Genomic DNA, 27,610 nt, shown 5'->3' with positions numbered 1-27,610 from the left:
GGGCGCGCGGGGGTCGGGCGGCCGCGTCACGCGGCGTCTGAGGGGCGGTGGCGGCGCCGCCGCGTCCTGGCCGAGCCCGCGGCGGCGGAGAGCGGCATAACCGCGCCGAGATCACCGCGCCGAGATCACCGCGCCGAGATCACCGCGCCGAGATCACCGCGCCGAGCTGCCGTGGCTGGCCGCGGCGGGGAGGCGGTGGTCGGGGCTGCGGAGGGGACGTGCCGAAACGCGCGTGTTGGACGTGGGGCTAACGCCATTGCACGTAAGTGGTGTCCTCTTCGTTATTGGTACTTCTTAAAATGCGTGATAAAGCAGCCAGGTGTCGGAGTGGTAGGCGCAGTACGGGAACAGAAAATGGGGAGCTGTGTCCACTTTGGACATAAGGAGGAATTTCCTCACAGAAAGTGTGAATAGATGCTGGGATGGGCTGCCCGGGGAGGTGGTGCAGTCACCGTCCTGGGGGTGTTTAAGGAAAGGCTGGACGTGGCACTCAGTGCCATGGTCTGGTTGTCGTGCTCATAGGCTGGACTCGATGATCTCAGCGGTATTTTCCAACTTAATCGATTGTGCGCTCCTATGATTCTATAGCTGTTGAAATAATACATGGCTGGGTGAAGAGCACATGGGGTTGGAGAGGCAGTTCCAGAGGACAGCCAGCCACACTGCCCATTGCCTCCATACGCTGTCTTCACACAGTCCTGCATATGTTGTCTTACTTCACGCGATCTGTGGGTTCCATGTATGAGGCGTATTTTGGTTTGGGTTTTTTATTTTATTTTTTTTTAGATTACTTAAGTCTGTGTAGTTACTCATGAAAACTGCATTTTGCTGGAGATGTCACATAGCCTCCAGACTTGTAAATGGTGACTTAGCAGGTAAAGTTACGCACTGAAAACATGAGAGTTATCCTGAAAATAATTAATAGGCTTCTCTACTACTAAATGTTCATTACTGTGCTTTTAAATAAGCTTGTGTGAAATCTGTAGAACTTTAGAGCTACAGATTATGCCTGTGCTTTATGTTTTGGGCTCAATAACCATTGACTCCTACAACAAAATGCCTCATCAGTATGGTAGCGATTGCAATAATTCTAACTATTAACAAAAATTACACTTCAAAAGCTAGAACCAGCCCTCTCCCTTTTTTTTTCCTAATTAGAAATATGTTATCAGCATTTAAAAAGAAATAGAGCAAATGCCTATTTTCTGTAAAAATGCCTCTGTTCTGAGTAGTGATAAGGTTACAGTGTATGGCTTCTTGGCACCAGGCACTGAAGGTGTGTGTGGGTTTGGTTTCTGAGCTGAGTTTTAGATTTGAGGTAAGACACTTAGGACAAAGCAGGGGTCTCCTAGTGGCTGCCTAGGAGTGTTCATAATTGTATTTGGTGAAAGTTTCAATCCAGTCATTGGGTGCTTATGTTAGGTCTGCCTAGTTTAGTGATCTCTGGGGTTCTGCTGTGTGGTCTCAGAGGCTTGAAGTAATTCACAGGACTTCAGCTACTCAGGTCAAAACCTTCTAAGCATAATGTTAAGCAGTCTAAAGGGGTGTACTCTTGTATGTAGTACTTGGGGCTTGTTATTTTGGAATTAACCACCTGATTATTTTTCTTTATTTTGTTTTAGGCACCTACACTGGGGAGAGGAAATTGGGTTCCCAACCAAACTCACCTGTGCTCATGCAAGCTTAAGTAGTGCATCTGTAAGAAAAAATATGGATTTGGGATCACATTCCACTTTAAACGGTAAGTAGTTGCCAAATGGTTATTTAATTAATATAATATAAAATGTCTACTAATGCTAAGTGTAAAGAACTCATATTTATGTCCAAAGGTGAAAACTTGTCTTGTTCAATAACTTAAGGCATTCAGTTCCTCTTAGAGGCAAAGCATAAAGAGTGAGATTTGCTAACTTCAAAGATGGGCATATTCAAAAGTGATCCCATTATATAATGGTGGAGAACTTCATTTTTCATCTTCACATTAATGTAAGGTTTTCATTCTCCTCCTGGTAAGCCAAAGTCTAACAGATGTGGACAGAGGTCATAATATAGGCATTAAAACCGGAGCTGATATAAGAAAAGAACAATGAATATTTTAAATGTAGACATTTAGGAGCTAGTTTTTGATCTTTAAAGAATTGATAATACTACTGAAATTAGTTTTGACAATGGTTTACACAAGTGAAATATTATATATTTTTTTACAACTCATTCAAAACATCCTGCATCAGCTCACATTCAGTTGCAGAGTATAGATTTATTAGTTTACCATTCTATATTTCTAGAAGGGTTGCCTAGGAACAGTTTCCCCAGGAGCCTCATTAATTTTAACTTATGACACCTTTAATGTCTGGCCACCTTTTTATCTTGCCAAAAATCAGTCCAATTCATGCTTTGGGGAGCTAACAAATATTTTATACCCTACCCCTCCCCTGTTAATATTTGAAAATGGTAGCATGTAATAATAAACCCAACAGAAACTTGACTTCTAAAGGCATCATTTTACAATCCAATTGGATTTTTTTTAAATACAAGACAACACTATTCTGATATTTTTCATAATGTTTCATACATACTTGCTTATTTTTTTTCACCCCTTCATGAGCAGTAAATGGAGCTGGACCCAGTGCCACACAATCTTTTGATTTTTCCTGTGGCAGGAACAAGTGGCAAGGTCAGCACAGACCAGACTGTTCAGGGAGACAAAGCATAAACTCCCTAGCATGATCAGCTGAGATGTATTTGTGGCACACCAGATTACACTTGCCCTCCTCTTCTTGAAAGCTGATTGTGATACAGAGTTTGCAAAACAATGAGAGCAAGACTTTGGACTGAAACTGAAGAGTAGATTCATTGAATTGTAAATGGACATGTGAGTTGAACCATTCTCAGTTTATGTGATAATATTAGGAAAAATTAATTACATGGACCATGTTCTTCAGTTGGTTCCTATTGGTGTGGAAGGTGGTTGCTAAACATTAAATCGGAAGAGCAATTGTTATCACATCATGCGCAAATTATAAATGAAAATATATTTTTCTGAACAAATATAGTTCTATTAAGTAGCCCTAACCGTACAATAATATGGTCACATTGGAGGCTTGACTTTATGGGATTAAATTTAGAATTTCGCCTGTAGCTTTCCCATCCCTTTCTGGTAGAAACAGCTGTGTATGCACAGCTGGCGTGATGCACCTGTGGCTGCAGGTCTCCTATTGTAGCTGAAGCCTGGGCCCTGGCACGGTCACCTCGCCCCTCTCGTTACCGTGGAGATGCAGTCGCAGGGAATACGGTGCCTTTGGAAACGCCGTTTCCAGGCTGCCGCGGGCTCTGGGCGGGCGCGGCCATCGCGACGCCGTGCGGGGGTGAAACCGAAAGTGCGGGGCCGGGGCGGGCCCGCGTTCTGCCCGCCCCGGCCCCGCTCCGCTCCTCCCTCCCATAAGCGCCCGAGCCGCCCGGCCTCACTCAGCATGTCGGAGAGTTTCGACCGAGTGCCGGGTGCCGGCCGGGGCCGCGGGGGCGGCGCGCCGGAGAGCGGCGGCGGGGCCCGGCCCGCGGGCAGCGCGTCCCGCGGCTCGGGCTCGGCCGAGGAGCAGCAGCACCAGCCGGGCGGCCTCTTCCCGCAGCAGGAGCCATTGCGGCCTCCGAAGACGGCGCCCCTGGGCACCGGGATGGCAGGTAGGGGCTGCTTTCCCCGCTCGCTCTTTTCGCGGGGCACCTACGCGGCTCTCCGCCCGCCGCAGCGGCGCCGGCATCTGCGCTCGGGAGCGTGGTCCTGTTCCCGGTGCGCGATGCGTGCACCGCGCTGAGGCCGGGCCAGCGTGGTGAGCCCTGGGGGCCGGCGGACAGCTGCGCGACTAGAGAGGGGTAAGAGAGAGAAAACCAGAGAGAGTCATATGATGATGCACGGTGCAGCCGCTCACTACCTGCTGACCGATGCCCAGCCTGTCCCTCAGCAACAATTGACAATTACTGGCCAGCTCCCTCCCCAGTTTATATACTGAACGTCACATTCTGTGGTATGGATTATCCCTTTGGCCAGTTCAGGTCAGCTGCCCAGTCTTTGCTGCCTCCCTGCTTCTTGTGCATCTGCTCACCACCAGAGCATGGGAAACTCATATAATCGACACTTTCCTCATACTGAATCCAAAACATAGTACTGTACTAGCTATCAAGAAGAAAATTGACTCAATCCCAGCTGAAACCAGCATACTGGGTTACGGACCTGGATCAGGTAAAGGTGTGATGTTGTATTGCAGCTGCTTGCAATACTCTCTGTCCTTTCCCCCCTTTTGTGCCCCCACATCTGAGTGTGCTTTTAATCCATCTGTTAATCTGACTGCAGATGGTCTCAGCCTTCCCCCTATTGAAGAATTCCAGCCTACTTGCAAAAAAATAAACCAAACCCAACAATAACACAAAGCAATGTTTGTTGGTCAGCTTTTTCAGGTAGGTATCAGGTTCTGTTTTCAATAAACTTTATGAGCTAGTCTGTAAAGAGAGTTTGGAAAATAGTGTTTTAAAAACACTTCAATTGGATGTTTTGGCAAATGGTAAGAATGACAATAGCCCAATGTCCTTGAGAATTTTGTTGAAAATAAGTGTTGGTAAAAATTAGTGATGTCTGTCATTTATTGACCTGACAGATGTATCTTGTATTTGTATCTAAAATCTATGAAAAATCACAGGATAATCAATTGTACTATAAGCAGATTTACTAGTTGCTTAGGTTAACTCTTAGACAATGTGTTTACATGGAAAATAAGTTTTTTCCCCCATCTCTCGTTTTTGTTTTTTTTTTTTTTTTTTGTTCACCTGCAGAGAAGCACTACTTACTTTCTATCATGTAGAAAGACATGTGGAGTGTGCCTAAATTAATATCCATACCTAAGAATAAACAATACAACCTATGTATTTGAAGTAAGCCTATGTATTTAAAGGAAGTATATTTATAGTAAAACCATACCTTTAGTAAAAAAAAGTGTTTACTCTGTGTGAATACATACTAGTTGATTTCTGAGAGAAGCTGTTAACAAAAACTTTTCAGAGCACCTGCAAAAGACGGGAATTCCATCTGGATCACAAGATAAAGTTTCAGTTACTGATTCTGGACCAAAAATGGCTGAACCTCAGTTAGCTGTGGATCCTGTAGCAACATCAAACTTGTCTGCTAAAGCACCTGAATTTTATCCATCGGGGTACAACCAGAACTTCAATCAAAATTTCACAGTGAGTGTTTTAACTTCATGTGTGCCAATTTACTTGTATTCAAATTAATAATGTTTTCTTGAAATCTTTTATGTCAGATAATTTGAATTCTGTATTTCCTGAAGAGATTGCAAAAATTCAGATTATAACCTCCAGAGCTGTTAAGTGTTAATGGGTGAATAATATGATGTACATGAGAGCCTCTGCTGTGGAATATTTTGCCAAAGCTTGCTGCAGATAACCATATTCCTTTTTCACAGGCATTGGTTACATTCAACATGAGAGTAAGCTGGTTTTGGTGACTACCTCTGTTGTAGTCATATCTGTACTGCATTTTAAATTAAAGCATAACCACTTTTATGCAGAATTCACAGGTTTTTGAAGAAAGTTTGGGAGAGAAATCTTGAACTTTAGCTTTTCTTAGCACAGGCTTTGCCTTTCCTGAATTTCCTGTGTCACAGGTACCACTTGTCATGACTGCCTAAGCTAGTGTACCATCATGTGTCATAAGTGGTGTTGTTTCACCAAAGGTCAAAAAAAGTGGTAGACTCATTCCTGCTAGTTACCTACCAGCACTCCTAGTTATAAATATATTTCCACCCAGACTCAGATCAATTTGTAGATACATCATGTAATAAAAGCTGGTACTTCTATTTTCTATTCCATTGTCTTCCATGTTACTGATTCAGTAATTCTACTCCAGGGAAGATCTCTGTGAATTCCTTTTGTTATGCAAACAGTCAGATTCTAGTACTATATCTAAACAGGTGGGAACTTTTACAAATACAATCAGATGATTAAAAAAAAAAGGGATGCTGAATCAAATTGGTTTTTGATAACTGATAGAAAAATTTCATTTGAATGCTGATTATGGTGATTTGGTATTTTGAAATCTTTTCCTCACCAGTAAAATTGATGTTTCCTTAGTGTTACCAGCTTTGCTTTTTACTGAATATAATTACTCTTTATTATACAATAAACCCCAAAGCCAACATACAACTGTTAGCAATGCCAATGTGAATTTGTTTTGGTGAATTGAAAATCTAGGAGAAAAAATAACTACTTTGCCCCAGCACTGGTTACATGTTTTCTATAAATAAAGTGTTTCAGTTTCAAGGCAAAGAGAAAACCCAAACAACCTTTGGAGTGGGATACATAGTGCACTCTTAAAACTGCAAATTTTCAATGCCAACAATGGTGCTTTTCAGCTGTTTTGCAAAAACACACAAGCATGTGGGAGTTCCTGGTTGCTATGTTGTTGGAATGTGCTATGAATGTGATTCATCTATTAATAAAACTACCTCTGAAAATGTTAGCAAAACATGTTGCAGGGACTTTAATCTAATTAGAATATAAAACACATAAAACAGTGGTATTTTTCTTTCATTCTTTACTATTACAAAATCTGTTAGTTTTTTAATTTGGTAACTGAAGGAATTGGGCTCACTTGTCATAAAAAGAAAAAATTCAGCACACTTTACAGTTACACTGATTTTGCCCATGAGTTTTAAAATTTGAATCAGAACAAAGTTTTGAGAAACTTTTTTTTTTACTTAAAATTAGTACTTTATAGCTTTCATTTATGAAGAACCCTGAATTTTTAGATCTCAAATATAGTATTTCTCTCATAAAATTCACAGTTGTTTTGCAATAGCAAAATAACATTTATTATTTTAAAAACAGTGTTGATTTCTTGTTTGATTGTGCACCATTATAATTACTGTGTGTCCATGTAGCATTTGCTGTTGGGTCAGTTAATATCCAGTCTTTCCAGTTTTTGATGCTCAAAACTATCAATTACCTGTGAAGATGGTTTAAGGAGTACAGCTTACAAGATTTACTAGAATTTTCAGAAAAACTTTACCAGGACTTTAAAGAAAGGCCTCCATGGAATTCACTGTTTGCATAGAGAATCCAACCCATGGAAATTATAGATGTCTGCAGCAGAACTAGTGACTAGGTAGGTTTGAATTGCCAGTAGGAAACACCAGATTTGTTCCCTGGAATGGCTGTATGATAATGATATGGCCGTCACTCCATCAGATGGGCATAATGATGTTCTTACTTCATAGCTTTAAGAGTGAGATTTTTTGTTATTTTAGGGTTCCACAATCCTTTTCTCCTGCTTTTTTCTTTTTTAACTTCATAATTTCCATCAGAAGACCAAGCATGAGTGCCACTTAACCTCATTCAAGCATGAATAGGTGCTTTTGTATATGCAATAGTCTTTTTGTACTTGGGTTTGCAATAATTTTGTTGGAAACCTGTTGAGCTCGTATAACTGTGTAGGGAAAAAACCTTGTTCATAAGAAATATGAAGAAAAATCAAATCAGTGATAAGTTGTTAGTGTCTAAGTTCAGAAGTGGAAATGTGAATTTACTAGATAAAGGAAAATGGCAATCAGTACATACACAGAAACTGACTAAGCATATTTGTCTCATGAATATTTGCTACAGGCTTTGTTTTTCTCTATGTAAATCAGAAGACTGTTAGTACCAATTTAGCCTGCTACTCTTCTATATGTAAACTTATGAACTGACACATAATAAAAGAGAGTCAAGTCTATAATCTTTTCATCAGTTACTCTCCTGTTGTGAATAAGCCAGGATCCCATCCTGTAGCTATCAAAGATTAGAGAAAGAAATTGGAGCACTGGCTTGTTGGAGTAATTATTGAAATTAACAGAAAATTTCTGGTTGACTTTTGTGACTTTACAGTGTAAAGTCACAGTGACTTTGAAGTGATGTGTAATCTTACAGGCCAGCTCCTCTTGAAAAATAATCATGGGCCATTTGCTTTGTTTGCCTTGGGTTGATACACTGTGCGGTTCTATGTTTATGTTAAATTTTAAAATCTGACAATGAGACATGCAAGTACTTTATATCTAGAAGATATTGGGCTAAATTTAGTTAGTTTTTAAAGTATCAATTACAAATAATTTTAATAAAGTTGTATATTTCTGAATTTCTAAAGTACTAATTTTTCTCTCCCATTTGTTCAGTTCCCTGGCATAGTTATTGAAACCTAGACATCTTTTGAAGTAGCTTATTTAGTACAGGTAAATGAATATGGTACAGAGTTTAGTTCTCTGTGTTTAGCCTCTTAATTACAAGCTGAAAATAAGAGTGTATATACAACAGGGACACTAGTATTCCAAGTGGTACTGGAATCCCTTACAACACAAGGATGTTCTCTAAGACTGGATTCTTGTCAAGTGAGTATGAGAGAAAGATAGCTTCCTCTCTGCTGAAGGAGGATCTTGCAACAATCTGACAGCTGTCAGAAGGAGCAGCTTCTTTTGCTAGCTACTTGCATGCTCTGCAGCCTGGCTAGAGAGTTTTCAGACAGGTTGTTTGCAGAGATGCTAGTTCAGTTGTATGTGATTAAGCTGCAGTAGCTGCACAGTAATGTAATAGCTCTTTGAAGCAAACTAGTTTTAAATTTATTGTACAGAACTCCAACTGGACTGTTTGAAATTGCCTTATAAATATTGATTTTCTTTAGTGAAGAAGAGTATGTAGCAAGTCATACATAGGCCTGTTAGCATTTACTTTTTGGATTTCTAAGCTCCAAGTCATTAGAATGGAAAACTTTAGGTTAGAAAGGACCTCTGGAGTGCCCGTGCTCCAATCCTCAGGTTGTCAAATGTAGTAATAATTTGTCTTTATTTTCATAAACCCATATTTTTTTCCTATTTCTTGTGGGCAACATTAAATTATTTAGTCTTTAGTGTTATTAACCAGCATATCTTCTACTTAACTATAGGGAATCATTCTGGTTTTACTTTTGTTACACTGATGTATGCCCCACCTCACTAACTTATGACATGTCTGAATGATTTTGGAAAGTCTGCTTTTTTTACCCACACATTTTTTACGAGTCATGAAATTAATATCAGGATGTGATTTTCAACAATGTGTATCTTGTCTTTCTCATAGTTCATACCCAGCTAGGAATTTTTCACATATCCATGTTGCTTCTCAGTAGAGGAGAGTTAGGCATTTAGAAGACAAAGTAATGAAAAATCCCTGTTAGGGGAGTAGAAGGGGTAGTGGGAGAATATAGTTATAATCCTTGTTGATATATTTATGTACACTAAGTAAAGGAAAAGTGCTTTATCATTTTAGCTCAGCTTTACTGTAGATAACCTTTAAGCATTTTTAAATGGTGGAACAGTTGAAAACTCTGATTTTTCTTTGTTACTCTTATGTCTTGAATTGCTAATTGTAAGTCATTTTAAAAAAGTGACACTTCAGGCTCCTTCTTGCATTTCTGAAATATATGAGATGCTTTGCACAACCTTTTGTGTAGTGTGACAAAATGATTTATTTGGACTGTGTTGCTACTAGTGACATCACTAAGTATGCTGCTTTCTTTGCTATTCCCTTCATATACCTGCATTATAATCACCTGGAACAATATTGACTTTAGATGCTTTCACATAGATTAATTTCTGAATGGACAAAATCGGTGTTCTTCTTTTCCATCAGTGGGAGCATAAACATCAATAAAGTGATACTGGATAGCCCCTCCTCTGTTTAGAGAGCAAGTGTGTTTACTGTCTTGTCTGGTTTTAAGCCTCAGTAGCTGTAAATTAATGCAATTCAGTTTGAATAGTTTTATTTCATGCCTTGTAGTCTTTAATCTTTTGCCAAGAGATGCAAATACTCTGTCTTTAAAATAGCAGGTTTTCTGATTATACTTCTTACATGGGAACAGTACTATGTATTTATTGTATTTCTCCAATTACACTCCTTTCTGCATATTTTTGGAGCACACTATCTAAGCCCAAAATACTTTGTTTCAAATTTTCCATTTTTTTTCCTTCTCCAGTTTATAAATCCATAATACAGTTAGTGTCCACACCAGGAATGCATGTTGAGCCTCAGTTTGGTAGTTCTACCCTTAACAGATAAACTTACTTTGTTTGTTAGTCAATCTTGCAACCAACTTGGGAAAATTATTTATTTTTAATTCATCTTTGTATGTATTTTACTGGGAGACCCTAATGTCTGTAAAAATATTTTGCCTGGTTCTTAAGGTGACTGGTCTACAAGAGGCTTCTGAAGTCTACACTCCAGGAGATGTTGAGGTCTATGCTCTGTAAAAATGTTGACGTGAACTGTGTAATAAACATCTCTATCAAGCATACAAAGACTCAAAACTAAGGGCTGTATGGTTATTTCTGGAGACAGAAGGTGTAAAAATTATTCAAGTACTTGTTTTAAAGTATTTGGCATATTCTTTGACTTCTACAGGATTCTTCCTTTGAAGATAGATGTGATGGCTATCTGACCCTGGCAGAATATGTACAAGACTTCCTAAATCACCTCACGGAGCAACCAGGTTGTTTTGAAACGGAAATAGAACAGTTTGCTGAAACACTGAATGGCTGGGTTATTGCAGATGAAGCTTTACAAGAACTTGTTGAACTTGTCTATCAGCAGGTAATGTATTACAAGATGGACATTATGCTTCTGTTACCCAGTGTTCAAAATAGTAATTCCAGTATTTGTTACATAATTGTACAACATAGTATTTTTATTATTTGATATTTTTTTCCTTTTAGACTGAAATATATAGGGAAGGATTTTGCTTAGTAAGTTGAAATGTTAGCTTAGTTTTGTTGTGTGTTTGTATCTCCTGGATAACATACTACAGCTGAAATTATGGTACTTAATTAAAAGAAGTTGTATTTTAATTTTTGTTAGTAAAGATTGAAGAAACTTATACAATATTGTACACTTTTATTCTCTTGTGAAAAAAAAATTCTTCATAGTTCCAAGATACTTTAATTCCTCGGTATTTTAAAAAATTAAAACCATACCTACTGTACACACCATCCTTTGGGAAGTACCTCTTTACTGCCAGGATTTTTTCTTTGTTTGAAATATACCTATTTCAGAAAAGCATAATTGGAGAAAAGGAAAGCTCCTCTAAGGGTAACTAGGTCCAGTCGCATTGATGGCATGGAAATGAGGACAAAGACCTTGAGCTGAACTCTGCACTAATTGGGGGAGCCATTGGAAAGAACAGCTTAATATGTGTTGCTTAGCAAATGAGCTGCTCTTACTGTCTTTTGGGCTCGCTGCAGAAAAGGAAGCCATGCTTCTGGCTTGCTCTTTATTTTGTTGGGTGTCTTTCATGGGTTTGTTACTTTCAAGTTCTGCCTTGAATTAAAGTAAAAATCAAGAGTTTTATTTAATTGAAGGTACCTGCAGAATATTTTAATCTGGTGTATGTAGAAGTGGAATGACTAGTTGGTCATTGTACAGAACAGTAGAGTCTCAGGTTTCTCATTATTATACAGAATTAATGCAAATTTAATTGAGACCAGTTTAGTTAGACATGATTATCACCTGTGCTGCATTTGGCAGCATCATTTTCCCATTCTTTATTTGAACCCATGGAGGATAGTTTATTGGAAGGGGAAAAAAAGGATTTTATGCTATTTTTAATTTCCTGTATTTTAAATACATTGGCTCACATTTAATAGAAGTCTTTAATGTTGCCTCTTCCTCTCTATTCCCCTTTAAAAACAAGCTCACCATTAAGGTTTACTGTGACTTCCTCAACTCAGAAGTTCAATGTTAGTCTGAAAAATTTACATGAAAAAGTTACATGCAAAATATAGCTTAATGCCAAAAAGCTATGCTAGTATCTAAAAGCATCTAATTTTAGATATCTTGTGTGTCAGACTAACATAGTGTCTAAGCAAAGCCAACTACACTTAATAATTCTTCTGTCTTGAGCAGAGGCTCAAGCATTTGTCTCCTGGTTTTTCTCAAAACAATTAAAACTGCTGAAACTTACAAGCATCTACTTCAGTGATACAAATTTGATCCAACAAAACAGATTTACAGATGCTAAGTTTCTAAAGGAAATCTACTGAAAGAAAATAAACCCACATCCTGTAGGATCTTCCCTTCACCTCTGTATAAAATACCTTAGCCTATCTATAAATAGTAATTATATATATACTTACATTCTTATTTATTTTAGAACATAGTGAAGTGTCAGTTCTTCTGTCTTCCAAAAGCTGGACACTGAATTCATAAAGAACCTTTACTGATGCCTAATTAATGCAGTGGATTGTTCCTGTTAGAGCAGCTACAGTTTTTCAAGATACATCTTTGGTAGATTAACCTTCATGCTTAGATTGTGACGTTTTTGAATTGGAGATAAAGTGGTGTTACCAGCAATAATTGTTCCAATAATATGATTTTGCAATGTAACAGTTGATTATTAAGAAGATATAGGATGATAAAAATATGCCAGATCATAATATCTAAAATATAGTTATTTCAATGTTTAGTGCAACCACGAGTACAGACCAACTAATAAGGAAGATAATTTTTTAAAAATACAGATGAGATTTGAAGAATTCTTGTATATATTTGGATGTTAAAATTTTTGTTTGCTGGGAGTTTGTTGGGTTGGGGTTTTTTGGGGTTTTTGTTTTGTTTTTTGTTTTTGGTGTGTTTTGGTTTTGTTTGGTTTTTTTTTTGTTAGGAAAAAAAATTTAAAAGGCTAACATAAAAAAGGGATACCTCTTCTATTTAGAGCAACTGATTGAACCACAGCATCAAAGTCTGTTTAGGTAGTTCACATGCCCCTTACTGGAAAGTGAATTCCATTTGTCTATCTTAATTACTTAAACTTGTTGTATCTTTCAAAGACACTTAATTTTTTTCCAACAACTCTATTCACATAGTAGAATTATGTCTTTTTCTCTACGTGTAAGAGGTAGCTAGGTATAATTGTATTAACAAGACTTTTTTTTCAAATATGTTGGAACAGCTCAAACATGCAAACATATCTGTAGCACTAATAGATGATCAAAATGTAAAAAAAATATTAACGGATTATAAAACCAAAGTAGAAATTTACTGAGTTCTTAGTATCCCCATTTTCTTTTGGGCAGAGCTGGTGAAGTTATTTGCAGCAGAACCTTCTTTCACTGAAACTGCATCTGAAAAATAATATGAAATTCAGGTGTTGTTAGAGGAGGCTTGAAAATGAGTGAACAAAATAAATTTCCATCTCTTTAAAGTTTGAATTATCAGATTAAAACATAAGATTTTTTACACAATATCATTCTTACCATCTTTTTTCAGATGGCATAGGTATAGCTGTTCAGCAGTAACAGGAGTTGTTTTAGAAAAAAAGGACACACCAAGAGCTGTTAATTGTAATGGTTTAGTCTTACTTTCTGATTCAGAAGTTTGCAATTCTCCAGATTGCTGGAGCATGTATGGGAGAAAGTATTTCTCTTTACTTGCTATGTTCTTACACTCTTTCCTTGGGTATTAGCCATGGCAAAAAAAGATTGTGGAATAAATAGCTTATAGACTGAAAGAAGACAACTTTTTATGATGTTGTTTGAATATAACCATTGGTCCTTGAGAGAGTATGTGTTCTTGAAAAAGTGCCTTAATGTCCAGTGTTGTTTTTTTTGTATAAGCAGTCTGTATGTGACTTTGAGACACTCTTCTGTTGTAGGTCACAGTGCAGAAATAGAATTGCATGAAGGCACATGGCATAATGGTGGTTTTTTTCTTAGAGCCTTTTCTTAGATTCTACAGAATCACAGTATAATGAACTTTTAAGTTCTGCTTAATATAACATATAAATGCATGTAGCAGCATGCTGAAGCTATACAAAAGTGAATTTGGCAAATAATAATTATTAATCATTCATTTTCTGCTCTTGAGTTGTCTGATCAACATTAAGCATGCATTTCAGAAAAGCTTTTGAAAGTATTTTCTGATAGCCTAATCATTAGTTTTATAAATAATATATTTTTCCATTTTTATTTTGGAAGGCCACATCTGTGCCAAATTTCTCTTACATGGGAGCACGGTTGTGTAACTATCTATCTCACCACCTAACCATTAGTCCACAAAGTGGGAACTTCCGACAGTTGCTGCTTCAAAGGTCAGTACCAGTCACTTTAAGCCTCATTCTCTTCAGCTGCATCCTTCTGGTTTGCGTGTTAACTCTTTCTGTTGCGTACAAAGAGGTACTACTTAAAATAATAGTAGAGATTTTATGCGCCTCCCCTCACAGCCCCCCAAATTACTAGACTGGCCCAGATTTACAAGGCCTTGAGGGAAGGCGAATCAGGAGCTGGGCAAAGATGCAAAAGGGGCTCCAATATCCCGATGTGGTTCTCCAAGCTGTTTAATCCATGAGATGAGGGGGAAAAGAGAGAGCGAACAGGAAGGGACATGGCCTTATCTAGGCTCTGGACAGGGAAGGCTTTCTGGCTCTCCACCAACCCCATCGGAGCAGGAAGGAGGGGACCCTGTTTATCTGATTCCAGTCACGGGGTCCCTGAAAGGGGAAAAGCATAGCCCAAGTGCACTGTAACAGAGATTGAGGAGTATCGAAACACAAGTACATGCTGGGTATTGAACACAGGCATCTTAAAATATTTTAATATTTTTAAACATAAAAATAGGACTCCATTTGAAGTTCTGTGGGATCTTTTGAACTAAGTATATTAGATTTGTCCCCAGAATAGTGCAAATTGGAAAGTTAATCTACTTTAAAAGTATACTAAATGCACATATGGGTACTGTCCTTGTCCTTTGATTCTAACCAGTACTTACTTAATTGTGGTTTTTTAATTAGTGCTTTTGGTTTTTAGCTGGAATTTGTGTGTAAGGTTTATTCATTGATAGGCTGACTTTGTATCTATGAAATAGTTGTATAAAGTTCAGAAGGATAAATTTCTTCAATTGCTGCAGATTTCTGGGGACTGCATCTTAATAATGGTTAGACTTTGTAGTTGACATAAATGCAACATTTTTAAATTGTTATGTATCCTCTCAAATATTACTGCATGACATTTGAAAGAGTACTGTCTGGACACTTCAGAATTCTTTAGAATTTTGCCTTTTTTTTTTTTTGTTGTTTAAATACATCTGGCTTTCTAAGCTTCAGGTTTGCCTCTTGTTTGAAAAGTTTTTACTTAGTCCAGCAAAAGTGTGATAAACTTTTACTGTAGTGCATTCCAATGGTCTTTTGTCATGAGTGGAATGTTATGGTTTAACCTGGCAGGTAGCTAAACAGCTTGCAGCCCCTCACTCAATTCCCCCACCCTTCCAATGAGATAGGCAAGAGATTTGGGGGCAGAAAATGTAAAATTAATGGGTTGAGATAAAGATATTTTATAAGGATAGAAAAGGATCTGAATATAATAGCAGTGATAAAAGAATTAGCATATACCAGACAAGAGACACACCATGCAATTGCTCATCACCCATAATGCCCAGACAGTTCCTGAGCAGCAGCCCCCAGGCAGCTTTCTCCCTGGTTTATATGCTGAGCATGAGGCCACATGGGATAGAATAGCTGTGGGGTCAGCTGTGTCTCCCCTCATCTTCACTCCAGCCTTCTTGCTAGTGGGCTGGGGTGAGAAGCAGAAGAGTCCTTGATGTAGTGCAAACACTGTGAAGCAAAAGATAAAACCAGGGCATGGAGAAGCTGAAAACACTCATTTTTCTCTCTTTTTCTCTTTTTTTTTTTTTTGTTGTTCTCTATTTATTTTGTTGTTTTTGTTTGTTTGTGTTTTTTTTTCTTTTAAAATAATTGGTTATGATTTTTTTAACTGTGTCTTACTTGAACATGAAAGGAAATCCCTGTTAATGTTGCATTTTCTGGTTCTTGAAGAAAAGCCAATGGATAACATTAATGTTAGCATCCTGAACCTACTAATTTAAAGTTGCTGGTGTTTTGCTTGCTAGTATGGATAAAACTGGGAGTGGGAGGGTCTGTGCAGATAAACAACCTAACAATGTGACCACAGAGAGGTCATCTTCTGTTTCTCAACAAAGTTTCTACCTGAAGTTTTGTATTTCAACTCTTTAAGATTTTTCAGTTTCTCCACTTTTTCCTCAATCCATTACACAATCATTCAGAATACATTAAAATTTGTCTGGGTTTCCTTCTATCTCACATATTTTTAAAATTTTGTTTTGTACCGTTAGGTAAACTGGTGTATTTTTTGCACAGTTGCTAAATACTAGGAAAATTACTTCACTGCCATACTATATTAATCCTATTTTTGTATTTATATTTAAATTACAGAATCATAGAATTATTTGGGTTGGAAGGGACCTTAAGAATCATGTAGTTCCAAACCCCTCTGTCATGGGCAGGGAACCTTCTACTAGACCAGGTTGCTCAAAGCCCCATACAGCCTGGCTTTAAACACAGGGATGGAGCATCCATAGCTGCTATGGGAACTTGCTTTGGTGTCTCACCACACTAACAGTAAAAAAATTCTTCCCAACATCTAGTCTAAACCTGTCCTTTGCTAGTTTGAAGCCATTCCCCTTTGTCCTGTCGCTACATACCCATGTGAAAAATCCTTCCCCTGGATTTGGCCCCTCTTGTTGGCCCATTTTAAGTACTGGAAGGTGCTACAAGGTGTCACCAATACCTTCTGTGCTTCCCACTGAGCAGTCACAGCTCTCTCAGCCTGTGCTCATAGGAGAGATGCTAAGGCCCTATGGTCAACTTAGAGGCCTTCTCTGGTCTCACTTAATATGCCTGTGTCCTTGCTCAGAGGACCCCAGCTCTGGATACAGTGCTGCAGGTGGTTCCACCAGAGCAGAGCAGAGGGGCAGATCACGCTCATTCACCTGCTGCTCACGGGACTCTGAATGCTGGATACAATTGGCTTTCTGGCCTTCAAGCATGTGCTGTCACACTCATCGTCTCATCACCCAACACCCCAAGTCCTTCTTGGAAGGACTGTTTTCAATCACTTCCCTGCCTAAGCTGTTCTCAATCCTTGGGATTGCCCTGACCCTTATACAGAACCTTGCACTTGGCATGATTTGCACAAGGCCCCCTCTCAAGCCTGTCAAGGTCCCTCTTGTGTGCCATCCCTTCCATCTACAGTGTCACTTAACACTGCACAGCTGGGTGTCATGAATTATGTATCACTGTCACTTAACATGGCAACAATTTATCAAATAAGTGTAAAGGCATCTGAGATAATGTGGGAAGCACCCCCAAGAGGGGAACATGTCTCCTTCGTTTCTTTGGGAATTGGCTGCCTGTGCTACCGTTGCACATCCTAGACCCATATTCAGTTGTATAAATCGTGTAACTGTATTAACTTTTAGGTTTTAAGTTATTTTAATTTGCTGCATCAGATATCTCAGTGCTTAAAGACATAATCATGTAATCATATGTGTTTCTCTAAAAGGATGCAAATCCACTGTTTCTTTGTGAAGGCCTCTTATTCCCTTCACAGATCATACATCCCAGCATTCAGCATGTAATGGTTTTCATGCAGTTCATAAGTTCTTAGTATTCCTTTAAATTAGTAACATGTTACATATGTTGGAATGACTACAGATGGTGTAATTGTGTTTTAATTTTTACAGGTGTAGAACGGAGTATGAAAACAGAGATGAAGCTACCAAAGGGGATGAGACTACTAGAAAACAATTTCATGCCTTTGTGCTGTTCTTAGCTGAACTTTATCTTAACTTAGAGGTAAGAAGAAAGTCGGCTGTCATGTGGCTCTTCATATATTTTTTGCTTTGTGTAATTTGAGATGTTTTTCTAAAGGCAGAGGGCAGTAAAGTAAAAGAACTTTGGAACAGCTTCATTATAATGCATATGTCCAAGAAACATATAAACAAAAAAAAGATTAGATCATTAGAAGAGAAATGTATAAAAATGAAAGTGTAAGAATTTGTGGGAAGAGCCAACCACAAACATATTTGGAATGAAGCTTTTATTTTCTTTTACTGGCGATACTTAACCAACATATTACATGTTATTAAATGCCTAGCAGAAGTAGATCAGGATCAATTCAGTATGTAATTCAGTATTCAGGTACTAATAAGAGGTGTTAACAAACCTTTGAAGCAGATGTGAAAAATCCTCAAAACGAGGAATTAAAAATGCAGACTATTAAGGATACTCCTGCTGATGGTTTAGTCATTGACTGATGCATGAAGTATGCAATCTTGTATTTAGATTTCTTTTCTGTATCTGTGATATGTACAAAAATGTGTACAAATTTTTTTTCATTTTTATGCCTGTGCATTTACCAAGTTCACTTCCTGCTGTAATGTAGTTAAAAATACACATTTGACTTGATTGTTTCAGTGGTTTGATTTAAGCAAACACTGTAAAAAGTTTCTGCTGGCATGGGGAAATTCCTTCTCTGACTCTTCCATTTCTGGACTGTAAGTGGTCCTTGAAATCTGCTTTTCACTCGCTAGAAGAAAAAAATGAAGATTTTTCAAAGACTTTGAAATGGGGGAAGTTGTCTATTTGTATGGAGTATACCATATTTCTTGAAGTATACCATTTGGTTTTAAAATTTTCTGTATTTTTTTAATTATATAAAGACTGCCTTCTAGAACTAAGCTACCATTGCTGTAAAGAATATGCAATGCAGTGTGGAAAAGAGCATGAAGTTCTGGAAATTTGGTATTTTTTGGGCCATTAGGCGGGCATTTGGTAGCTTTTCTTAGCAATTTGTTAGCAGAGAAACAAAATTCTAGACCTCCATTGTTATGCCAGAATTGCAAGGAGATTACTCAGAGTAAGTTTTGCACTGACACTGAGCTGTGTGGGGCAGTCAATGTGCTGGCAGGAAGGGATGCCACCCAGAGAGACCAAGACAGGCTTGGGAGGTGGAACCATGAAAAGAAGGTAAAGTGCAAGGTACTCATCTGGGCCAGGCACAAATACAGGCTGGGTGGAGAATCAGTCTCAGCTCTGCTGAGAAGAGTTTTGCGTGTTAGTGGATGAGGACCTCAACCTAACATGCATCAGATGTATGGCCAGCAGATTGAGATAGGTCATGACCTAGATGATGTTTAAGGTCCCTTCCAACCCAATCTATTCCATGATTCCTTGAAAGCTGGTGTTCCAAAATGGTTACAGTATTTGGCTATAAATGTCAACTATGTTGATCATAAACCAAATAATACAGCATTCAAGAGAGAAAATGTGCCAAAAACAATTTCTAAAACTTGAGTATTTTAAATATTAAGGGGGGTGGGTTTTGATTATGTTTTGCAGATTAAAGGAACAAAGGGACAGGTTACACGGGCAGAAATTCTTCAAGAAGGTCTTCGGGAATTACTGAATGCACTCTTCTCTAATCCTTTGGACAGTAATTTGATTTGTGCAGTGAAACTGCTGAAGGTAAGACAGTCATTTTAAAAGAAAAAAAAATCAGTCTTTTTAAACTTTAATATAGGAAATAGTTTATTTATTCCCTAGTTTATAGGGAATAGTAGGGTAAATTACAAGTGAGGAAGTATTTATAGGGATTTATGCATTACAGCATTAGCAGAGCAAACTACTTTTTTTGTTTTCCTTAGTACCATTAGGAAATTGAGCCAGTAAAAAAAGTAACAAGATGCTCCATAAATAAATACAAGGCCATTTGTGTACAAATGAGCGATAGAACTGAAGTTAAGGTGCAAATGAGTAAATGCTTCCTCTAGATCTCATTTTGCTGCTTCTGGTGTGGGAGAAAACTGTAACCAGTTTGAATGAATTGTGAGATCTTAGGTAATGCTCTGTGTTCTGAAGAACATGTGGCCACTGGGGTCCACCACTTTTTGTGGCAAAAGGTTCTTAATATCTCTTATTCTGTGCTGTCTGTGTCATTACTATTATAGAAATACATAGATTTCTCTTTCATGTTGGAAATAAACCTCTTTGGTCATAGCCCATACATTTTCTTATAAAACAGCCTCTATGTTGGAGAAACTCTTATCTTCAGTAGGTATCATTATACTTGTAGTTGGGAAAACAGTTTACATTAGGAATGAAAGTTAAATGCTAAACAGTATTTTTCTGAAGATTTTTGGTCGACTTGGTTTTTTTTTTTCATTCTTTACCCTTCCTCATACTCCACTGCTTCTCAGCCTGTTCTATCTTGAATTTCATTTATGACAGCTTCTTTTGATATCATAGATAGGGAAGAGAGACATTTGTAATTTAAAACCTTCATTTGAAGTTTGGATGTTTAAGGAGGTTGCTTCACAGCAAGTGTGAGATTGTACTCAATGAGCACATTCACTCTTGTGGTCAGTCCTTATGTTGGCAGGGCTTCCCTGAGACAAGGCTCATTGAAGAATCTTTATAAGCAGCAATATACAAATCAGGAAGCTTTACAGTGCAGTAAAGAAGAAAACCAGTAATTTAAATTGTTTTATGACACATTGCTATATCTAAAATGTGTTACAGAAAAGAGACTCCGTTTTTTCATGCAAGTGTTTTCTGATGTTTATAGTATCTCAAATGTTGAATATATATGTAGCTAGACTGGGCTGCCTCATGAAACCTTGGTTTCACTACTGAAGCAATAAATGTGTCATTTTGTCTTTTCCATTTAATACAGTAATAGAGGTTTTCTCTGTTTGCTGTGCAATATGTTTATTTTTAAGTAATCTTGATGCTATTTCCTAATTATCCAGGATTAAAGTGAGACCACTGTAGAATACTACGAATTCAAGTAAATGCTGACCAATATACTTGCTTTTCTCTTGGGATTTATCCCTTTGTATCATCAAGTGCCATTCCAGGTGGTTTTGATTATGTAATGTTTATGCCGAGGAGATTGCTATTAGTGGCAAACTATTTTTTTTTTTCTGATTTAACTCCTCCTGTGCAATTATTGGACAATGAAGTACCTATTCTTGTAGCAAAAAGCTTTCATTCACAGCTGTTTTAGACTGACTCCTGCTGAAGCTTTCCTGGAAGCAGCTTTAGCCTTGTACACTTTTATAGATTAAAGTTCAGGTTGGCTTCTTCAGATAATTCTAGTCTCCTTTATAAATACCCAGAAGAAATTCTCTGGCATGTGTGATGCTGGTCAAGTTGACTGAAGTATTTCTAAAGCTCAGTAAAGTATTCCCTGTTGTTGTATAAACTGCTGGAATCAACTACAAAAATAAGATTTAAAGGAAATAAATGATGGTAGTATGTACTTAAATCAAGTAAGATCTGACTAATGTTACTGAAGAGTTGTTTCAAAATCATATTTCAAGACTGAAACAAGTGGTTGTGAACTTCTAGGTAACATAAATATTGGACACAGGGCTCTTATACTGTCTGTAGTTTAAAATAAACTATGAGGTCTATTAATCTGTTTAGCAAAGAGATACAGCTGGAAGTGTCAGCCATCGGGTAGTCCAAGTGTCATGAATCAGTACAGAATCTCTTGTTGAGTGTTTATTAAGGATTTCTCATTTTCTTAAAAAAAAATACTAATCCCTTTTCTTTAGTTGACAGGTTCTGTTTTAGAAGATGCCTGGAAAGAAAAAGGAAAAAATGATATGGAAGAAATTATTCAGAGAATTGAAAATGTTGTGTTGGATGCAAACTGTAGCAGGTGAGAAGATAAATTTATGTGCAGTGTTTTGTTTATATGAAAAAGGAACACCTTGAAAAATCTTCAGCTATAATGCAAAAATTATCTTTGAAACTTATATTTATGAAAATTAATGTGATGTGTGAGGGTCATTTTCCATGTTAAAAAAATAAAACTGTTTTTCAGTTGAAGGATAATGTGGCTTTTTTGGAAGTTGGATTGATTTTGTTTTGGAGTGGGGTTTTTTGTATTTTAGTTTTCAATAGAGATTCAAGTTCCACTGTTCAGTTGGGTTTTTTTTAACCTATTAGGTCTCAAAATCTTCGGCAAGTGCTTTAGGCTCTTAAAACAAGAATACACCAAGAGGAAATAGGGGCAATATCTCATAGTTTATACTTTTAATTTTAAATTGAACAGGCTTAAATACATAGAAAAAGTACTAAATATGTAGCTGTATTAAATACATACAAATTACTATAAATGTAAAGGCAAAATGATATCTACTTTGTCATTTGTTTTTCGTTTGGTTTTCTTTCTGGAGAGCACACCTTTTTGGCAAGGTCTTAGCTTTAATTGGGGAAAAAAATGAGTGGTTGACTAATGTATTAGTAATAAATTAGTGGTTGACTATAATCATAAAATTGTCATAAAACCACCTGTATGCATGAGGTTATCTGATTCTGCTTCATCCTCAGCTTCTTGCAAACTTACTAAAAACCTGTAGAGGGCTCAGACACTGATCTCTTGCCATATGGAGGGAGGCCAAGAGTGGCTTATACCATCTGTGGGTTGTAATTGAGCTGCCCCCAAGAGGATGAGGAAATTTTTGCTTCAGGAACCAAAATAGATGGCACAAGCTGAGGCTTCAAAGATACAGAACAACAAACTAATTTTGATGCTTTTCGTTGGTCCTAAACTCATGAGCCAGACACAGTTAGGTGACAAAAAGGGGTTATCTTAGAAGGATCCTTAGGTGCCCAACTCACTAGGTGGAAAAGTGCTGAAGATGCACACCCAGCATAATGTGTATACAATTTCTGTACGTTTAGCAAATTAGCATAACTAATAAGGATCTCCAGGTTGAGACATAAGTGGTGAGGTAATTTTCCCCAGAGCAACCCTTTCTGAATTCCTCTCCTCCTCAGATAGGAACTAAACTTTGCTTATGAAAATGTGTCTGGGAGAGCTGGTTTCAACCTGGCTTCCCAGAGAATCTAACCTTGGACCACTGGCTTGGAGCTGCTGTCTTTCTATCTAATATAGTAGATGAAATGCTAGCTGAAAATACTGTAATAGGCTACAGCACTACAAATATACATGTAAAGAATACAGAGACTATATAAAAGAAGAAAAAAGGTAAAAATCAATTCAGTATCCATTTCAGCTGGGAAAATAACTGTAAAATTTATTAATTTATGTATTCTTTAATGATAACTCTTTTCCATAGACTAGCTTAAAAGAAAAAGGAATCTTCTCTTATTTTAGGGATGAAATGGGTGTTGATATCTAATGTACTGGGGGCATTACTTCTTACTTTTGACTAAAACATTTCCTTATGATGAAGAAGACTAAAGTTAGGACCATAGAATAGATAGCTAAAATAAAATCTGAAGATCAACTCCCTTTTCTCCCCAGTATTAATCCTTTTATCAAAAAGGATTGCATTCTTCAACTTGTACTGCAAGTTGTGGTATCTCAGTAAAAACTACAGCAATTTTCTCTTTCATATGAGCTCCTTACTTAACAGCAGAGGAAATGGAGAGGGTGAATATCTCATAACTGACACATACATCATCTAGACTTGCAGTTGTAAAATTGAATTCAAAATTATCTACATAATGGATCAAATTTTATCCTTCTTGAACTTGTTTTTTTGGGATGGATTTAACTATCTTGTATTTGCACAGTAAGAGAAGCCAAATTTCTTGCTTGGCACAAATTCTAACTTTTGTAGTGCTTTCTATTTCAGAGATGTGAAACACATGCTTCTGAAACTAGTAGAACTGCGATCTAGTAACTGGGGTCGAGTTCATGGAACAACTCCACATGCAGAAGCTACACCTGAAAACGACCCAAACTATTTTATGGTAAGAATGTATGGACATTTCAGTTCATTAATTTCATGTGAATTTGGTTTGATCCATCGACAATTGCATTACTTGAAACTATAAATCTTTTTCTATGAATACATATAACTTTCTGGATGACTTTATTTTTAGAATGAACCAACATTTTACACTTCTGATGGGGTTCCTTTCACTGCAGCAGACCCAGGTATGGAACAAATTTAGCTTGCCTGTCTTCTCAATCATTTTTAAGAAGTTGTAATTAAGTTTACAGCCTGTTGAATAACGTAAAATGTTATATTCAAGAGTCTAAAACCTATTAAGCTTAAAAGACAAAAATCTGCTTGAATCCCTGGTTTAGTAAAGCCCGTGATTTATTCTGCGTTAAAGAAGGTAGGTGTTTGAATTGCAAAATGTGCATTTGAGCTCATAGGTCAGAAGAACTTCTTCAGTAATCTACAGCATCTGACCTTTCAAGAAAGCCAGAAATATTCAAGTCTTCTTTTGTTTGTCCATTGTTAGTATCAAAATCAATTCAAAATCCTTGGTCTCCTTATCTGTAATCTGAGCACAATGTGGCATAACCTCATTTGAGGTAAAGACATCTGTCACAATTTTTACAGCTCTATAGGAAGTTAGGCATCATTTGTAGACATCCATTCATGTCCTGAGAAAAAACACTGGAGAAGGATCTTTTCCTGTCAATATGTTTCCTGCCTTTTATGATTTCATTAACCAGCCCATTTTCCAACTTTACATATTTCTGTTAATTTAGCAGACTAGTCTTACATGTTACTCATTCTCATTTTTACTTTGCCAGATTATCAAGAAAAATACCAAGAGCTGCTTGAAAGAGAGGATTTGTTTCCATATTATGAAGAAAATGGAGCAGATCTGTCAGGACCTGGAGAGCTGTATGTTTTCTTTTTTAGTGATGTATTTTTTAAATAATAGTTATTTTTACTGTGATGCTGTGATTGTTCAGATTTAGGATTCCAGTGCTGACAAAAATGGAACTAAATAATGTAATTGTTATTTAGTTCTACAGTATTTGTTCAGATCAAAATTGGTTTTTAATCATATCAGTTTGAAAACTATTTCATGTTTATTCTACTCGTAATTACATATCAGATGTTTATGCACATGTACAAACATACTTCTGCACTTAAGAAAAAATTTGCAGGCAAAATGAAGCACCAAGCCTTCAAGTGGTTGTAGTAAGGCAACCTGAATTTGTTTGACTGTTGTGCATGAACATCTCAGCAAGAGATGATTACTGAATTTCCAGTGTCTTTAAAAGGGAGAAAGTGTTAACTTTCTCTCTTCAGCCTAAGGACTATTCCCTTCAATTGGAGGGCTACTCATTATTCCTGTACAGCAAGAAAAGCAACCTAATGGCCAAAGGGGAAGCAATAGTGGAGAATATAGCCTGGGTTTTTGGCACCAGTTTATAATAAAGAAATATGTAAAATAAGTAGGAGAAATATGGTCTAAAATAAATTGCTCTGAGCTTTATGCTCACAAAAGAGGACTTTCAGACCATGATTTGACACACAATAACATTTTCAGTGTTGTTTTTATGCATGATAAGAGTGCAGACCTGAATCAGTATTTTTTTCGTAAATTAGAAAACTTTCAGTATGTATCTAGCTGAGGGAAATGTCAAGAACATTGGAAGATATATTAGAGATGTCATCAGAAATCAAAAAACTCATACTGAAGAAAAAAAAAAGACCAATGTGAATCTCTTTAGAAGAAACAATACATATTGAACACAGACATAAGTTTAAAAACACAGCAAATCCTAAGAGTCATATGTAGAACACTTTGAGTCAACCTTCATGCATGGTGACTGTAACCTTCTTTGTTGAAAGCTTAAGAAAAGCTCAGACAAATGTCTGCTGATTCTCTGTCAGCTATTTCTCATGACCACATCAGGGTGGAGGTTCTGTGTGAGGGCTCTTTCTTCTGAAGGCTACACTCCGCAAGAATAAAGGAACAAATGAGAAATATGTAGACTGCTTCCTCAATATACAACACTTTGAAGCAAAAAAACTTTTCTTACACATTTTCTATGGCCTTCTTTTACATATCAATAAACAGGAATGCAGGGTTTCTGTATTAATGTATTCTGTCTTTGAACTAGGATGTTGACCAATCAAAATGACACTAATATGTTAGTAATTATGTTTTTTTGTAATTGGATCAGTAGAGATGCATTATTAAATTTTGGGAAGTGTGGCTTGCATGATTGCATTTTCTATCATCTTGGAAACTATTTCTGTCTTTTAAACTGGGCAGCATGAGATGATCTAAAAAGGTGGCAAACACTGTAGGTATTTGAACACATCTGTGCTGCTCTGAGGTTTCTGTTTATTTGTTTTCCTAGTACCCATTATTTTTTCCTTTTAATTTCCTTTAGGAAAATGTAAATACCAGTCATTTATAAAACTTCATTTTATTCTTAACATCTACACAAATTCCAAAACAGTGCTGGCTCTGAAAATCTGTATGTAAACTTAACACTGTTGGTCATTTTTTTTTCCCCTCAGGTATTTTGATGAGATTGATGATGAGATGGATCCAGAAATTGAAGAAGCATTTGAAAAATTCTGTCTAGAATCAGAACACAACAGAAAACAGTGAGATGTTATGTATTAATGTTAGTTTATTTAACCACTTTAGGTATGGTTAGAGTGAAGGGGGACACAAAACATTTGTACCAAAATGAGGAACTTGAGTTTCTCCAAGTACTAAAGTTACACAATTTCCATTTTGTTTAACAGAACCTGCCAAAAAAATGTAAACTTATGCCCTGTAACTTAAAGTGTTGTGTATATAACATAGTTTATTTTGTGAAAAATGTTTTTGAACAATGTTTTGGCTGCAATAAAAATTATTTAAAAGTTATAATTGAAATTAAAATTTAATGGGGAAATGTCCCATAAAACTTCCATTGAGGAAGAAAGGGAAAGATTAATAATCTGAATTTGCTTGCTTGTTTGCTTTAGTATATATTGGGATTTACTCATCCTATTTACAATAAACAATATATCTTGCATTTACTTTCTCCACTTCCCCCCAAGAAGAATATGATCCAAATAAGAAAGAAATATTTTCCCCCATTTATCACAATCATGAAAAGTGGCTTGTGAAAGTTTTGTGTATTAATTTTTGTTTTGTTCATTTCCTTTTTCTTCTTTCAAAACATACATGGATGAGGTCTGGACTTTTCTTTTTTCCTGGAATAAATACATTACATGTTGATATGTGAAAAAGCAAGCAGTATTTTTGAAGTGAGGTGCTTTCAAGATCTTTGGTTCAGATAAGCTTATTTTCAAATCTACAAGAAAAACCTATTCTGTAATTTGTTGTGTTCTTCAAGGCAATAGTAATACAGTTATGTTATCAACCATGCTTCTCAAGAGTATGTGCACTGCTTTTTTTCTTTTGCTTTATTTAGTAATGTATCTAACATGTCTAACCTTTCCCAACCCTTGTAACTTTCTTTTATTCTTCTAATTTTATGTAGTTTGATTTAATTTTGTAGTTGGAGTAAATTCATATATTTCATAAATGTTAACATTCTAAAGCCAACAGATTTTTTTTTTTTTACTTTAAAAAATTATGTTACTTTTCCTAGGATACTCCATTGTTTCTGTTGCCAAACTCAGCTGAACTGTTTCCTGCTACCTGTTGCTGGTTAGACTTGAGTAGAAATCCTTACCAAAAACAAACATGAAGTATTTCCCAACAGTTAGCTAATCTAAAGAACACCCACTGTAAATATGCATGTAAATAATTCTGATAATATTTCACTGCTATTTGTTAGGTTAAATAAGTTGTGCATCTGCAAGTAGAGTAAGCAGTGGCTGTTTTTGGATGTTTATTTAACATACTTACTTAGGAGTTACCTACTTACTTGGAGTTTTGGAAAATAAAATTTAACTAGCTTTATTTCCTTTGATATAA

General features: G+C 36.8%; 1 protein-coding gene across 3 annotated transcripts; it reads left to right on the top strand.

Annotated features, from left to right (window-relative positions):
* Window positions 1-23: 23 nt before the first annotated feature.
* Window positions 24-27,610, top strand: PAIP1 (poly(A) binding protein interacting protein 1). 3 transcript variants are annotated; one of them, XM_085568107.1, is made up of 13 exons: window positions 24-262; window positions 1,623-1,741; window positions 4,343-4,446; window positions 5,045-5,226; window positions 10,465-10,653; window positions 14,031-14,143; window positions 17,611-17,722; window positions 19,268-19,393; window positions 21,487-21,593; window positions 23,542-23,659; window positions 23,792-23,846; window positions 24,459-24,552; window positions 26,191-27,055. In XM_085568107.1, the coding sequence occupies exons 4-13, from the start codon at window positions 5,116-5,118 to the stop codon at window positions 26,282-26,284; spliced, it is 1,119 nt and encodes a 372-aa protein (XP_085424233.1). In that variant the 5' UTR covers window positions 24-262; window positions 1,623-1,741; window positions 4,343-4,446; window positions 5,045-5,115; the 3' UTR covers window positions 26,285-27,055. The 3 variants fall into 3 exon arrangements, with proteins under 3 accessions (XP_085424233.1, XP_021409532.1, XP_021409531.2); XM_021553857.4 differs by lacking the exon at window positions 4,343-4,446 and having other exon boundaries at window positions 26,191-27,610; XM_021553856.3 differs by lacking the exons at window positions 24-262; window positions 1,623-1,741; window positions 4,343-4,446 and adding an exon at window positions 3,453-3,675.

The sequence above is a fragment of the Lonchura striata genome, chromosome Z (genome assembly GCF_050655825.1).
Source record: "Lonchura striata isolate lonStrDom1 chromosome Z, ASM5065582v1, whole genome shotgun sequence".
NCBI classification, from domain to species: Eukaryota; Metazoa; Chordata; class Aves; order Passeriformes; family Estrildidae; genus Lonchura; species Lonchura striata.
Note: the sequence above shows the minus strand (reverse complement) of the source record. Positions and strands in the feature narration are given on the sequence as shown.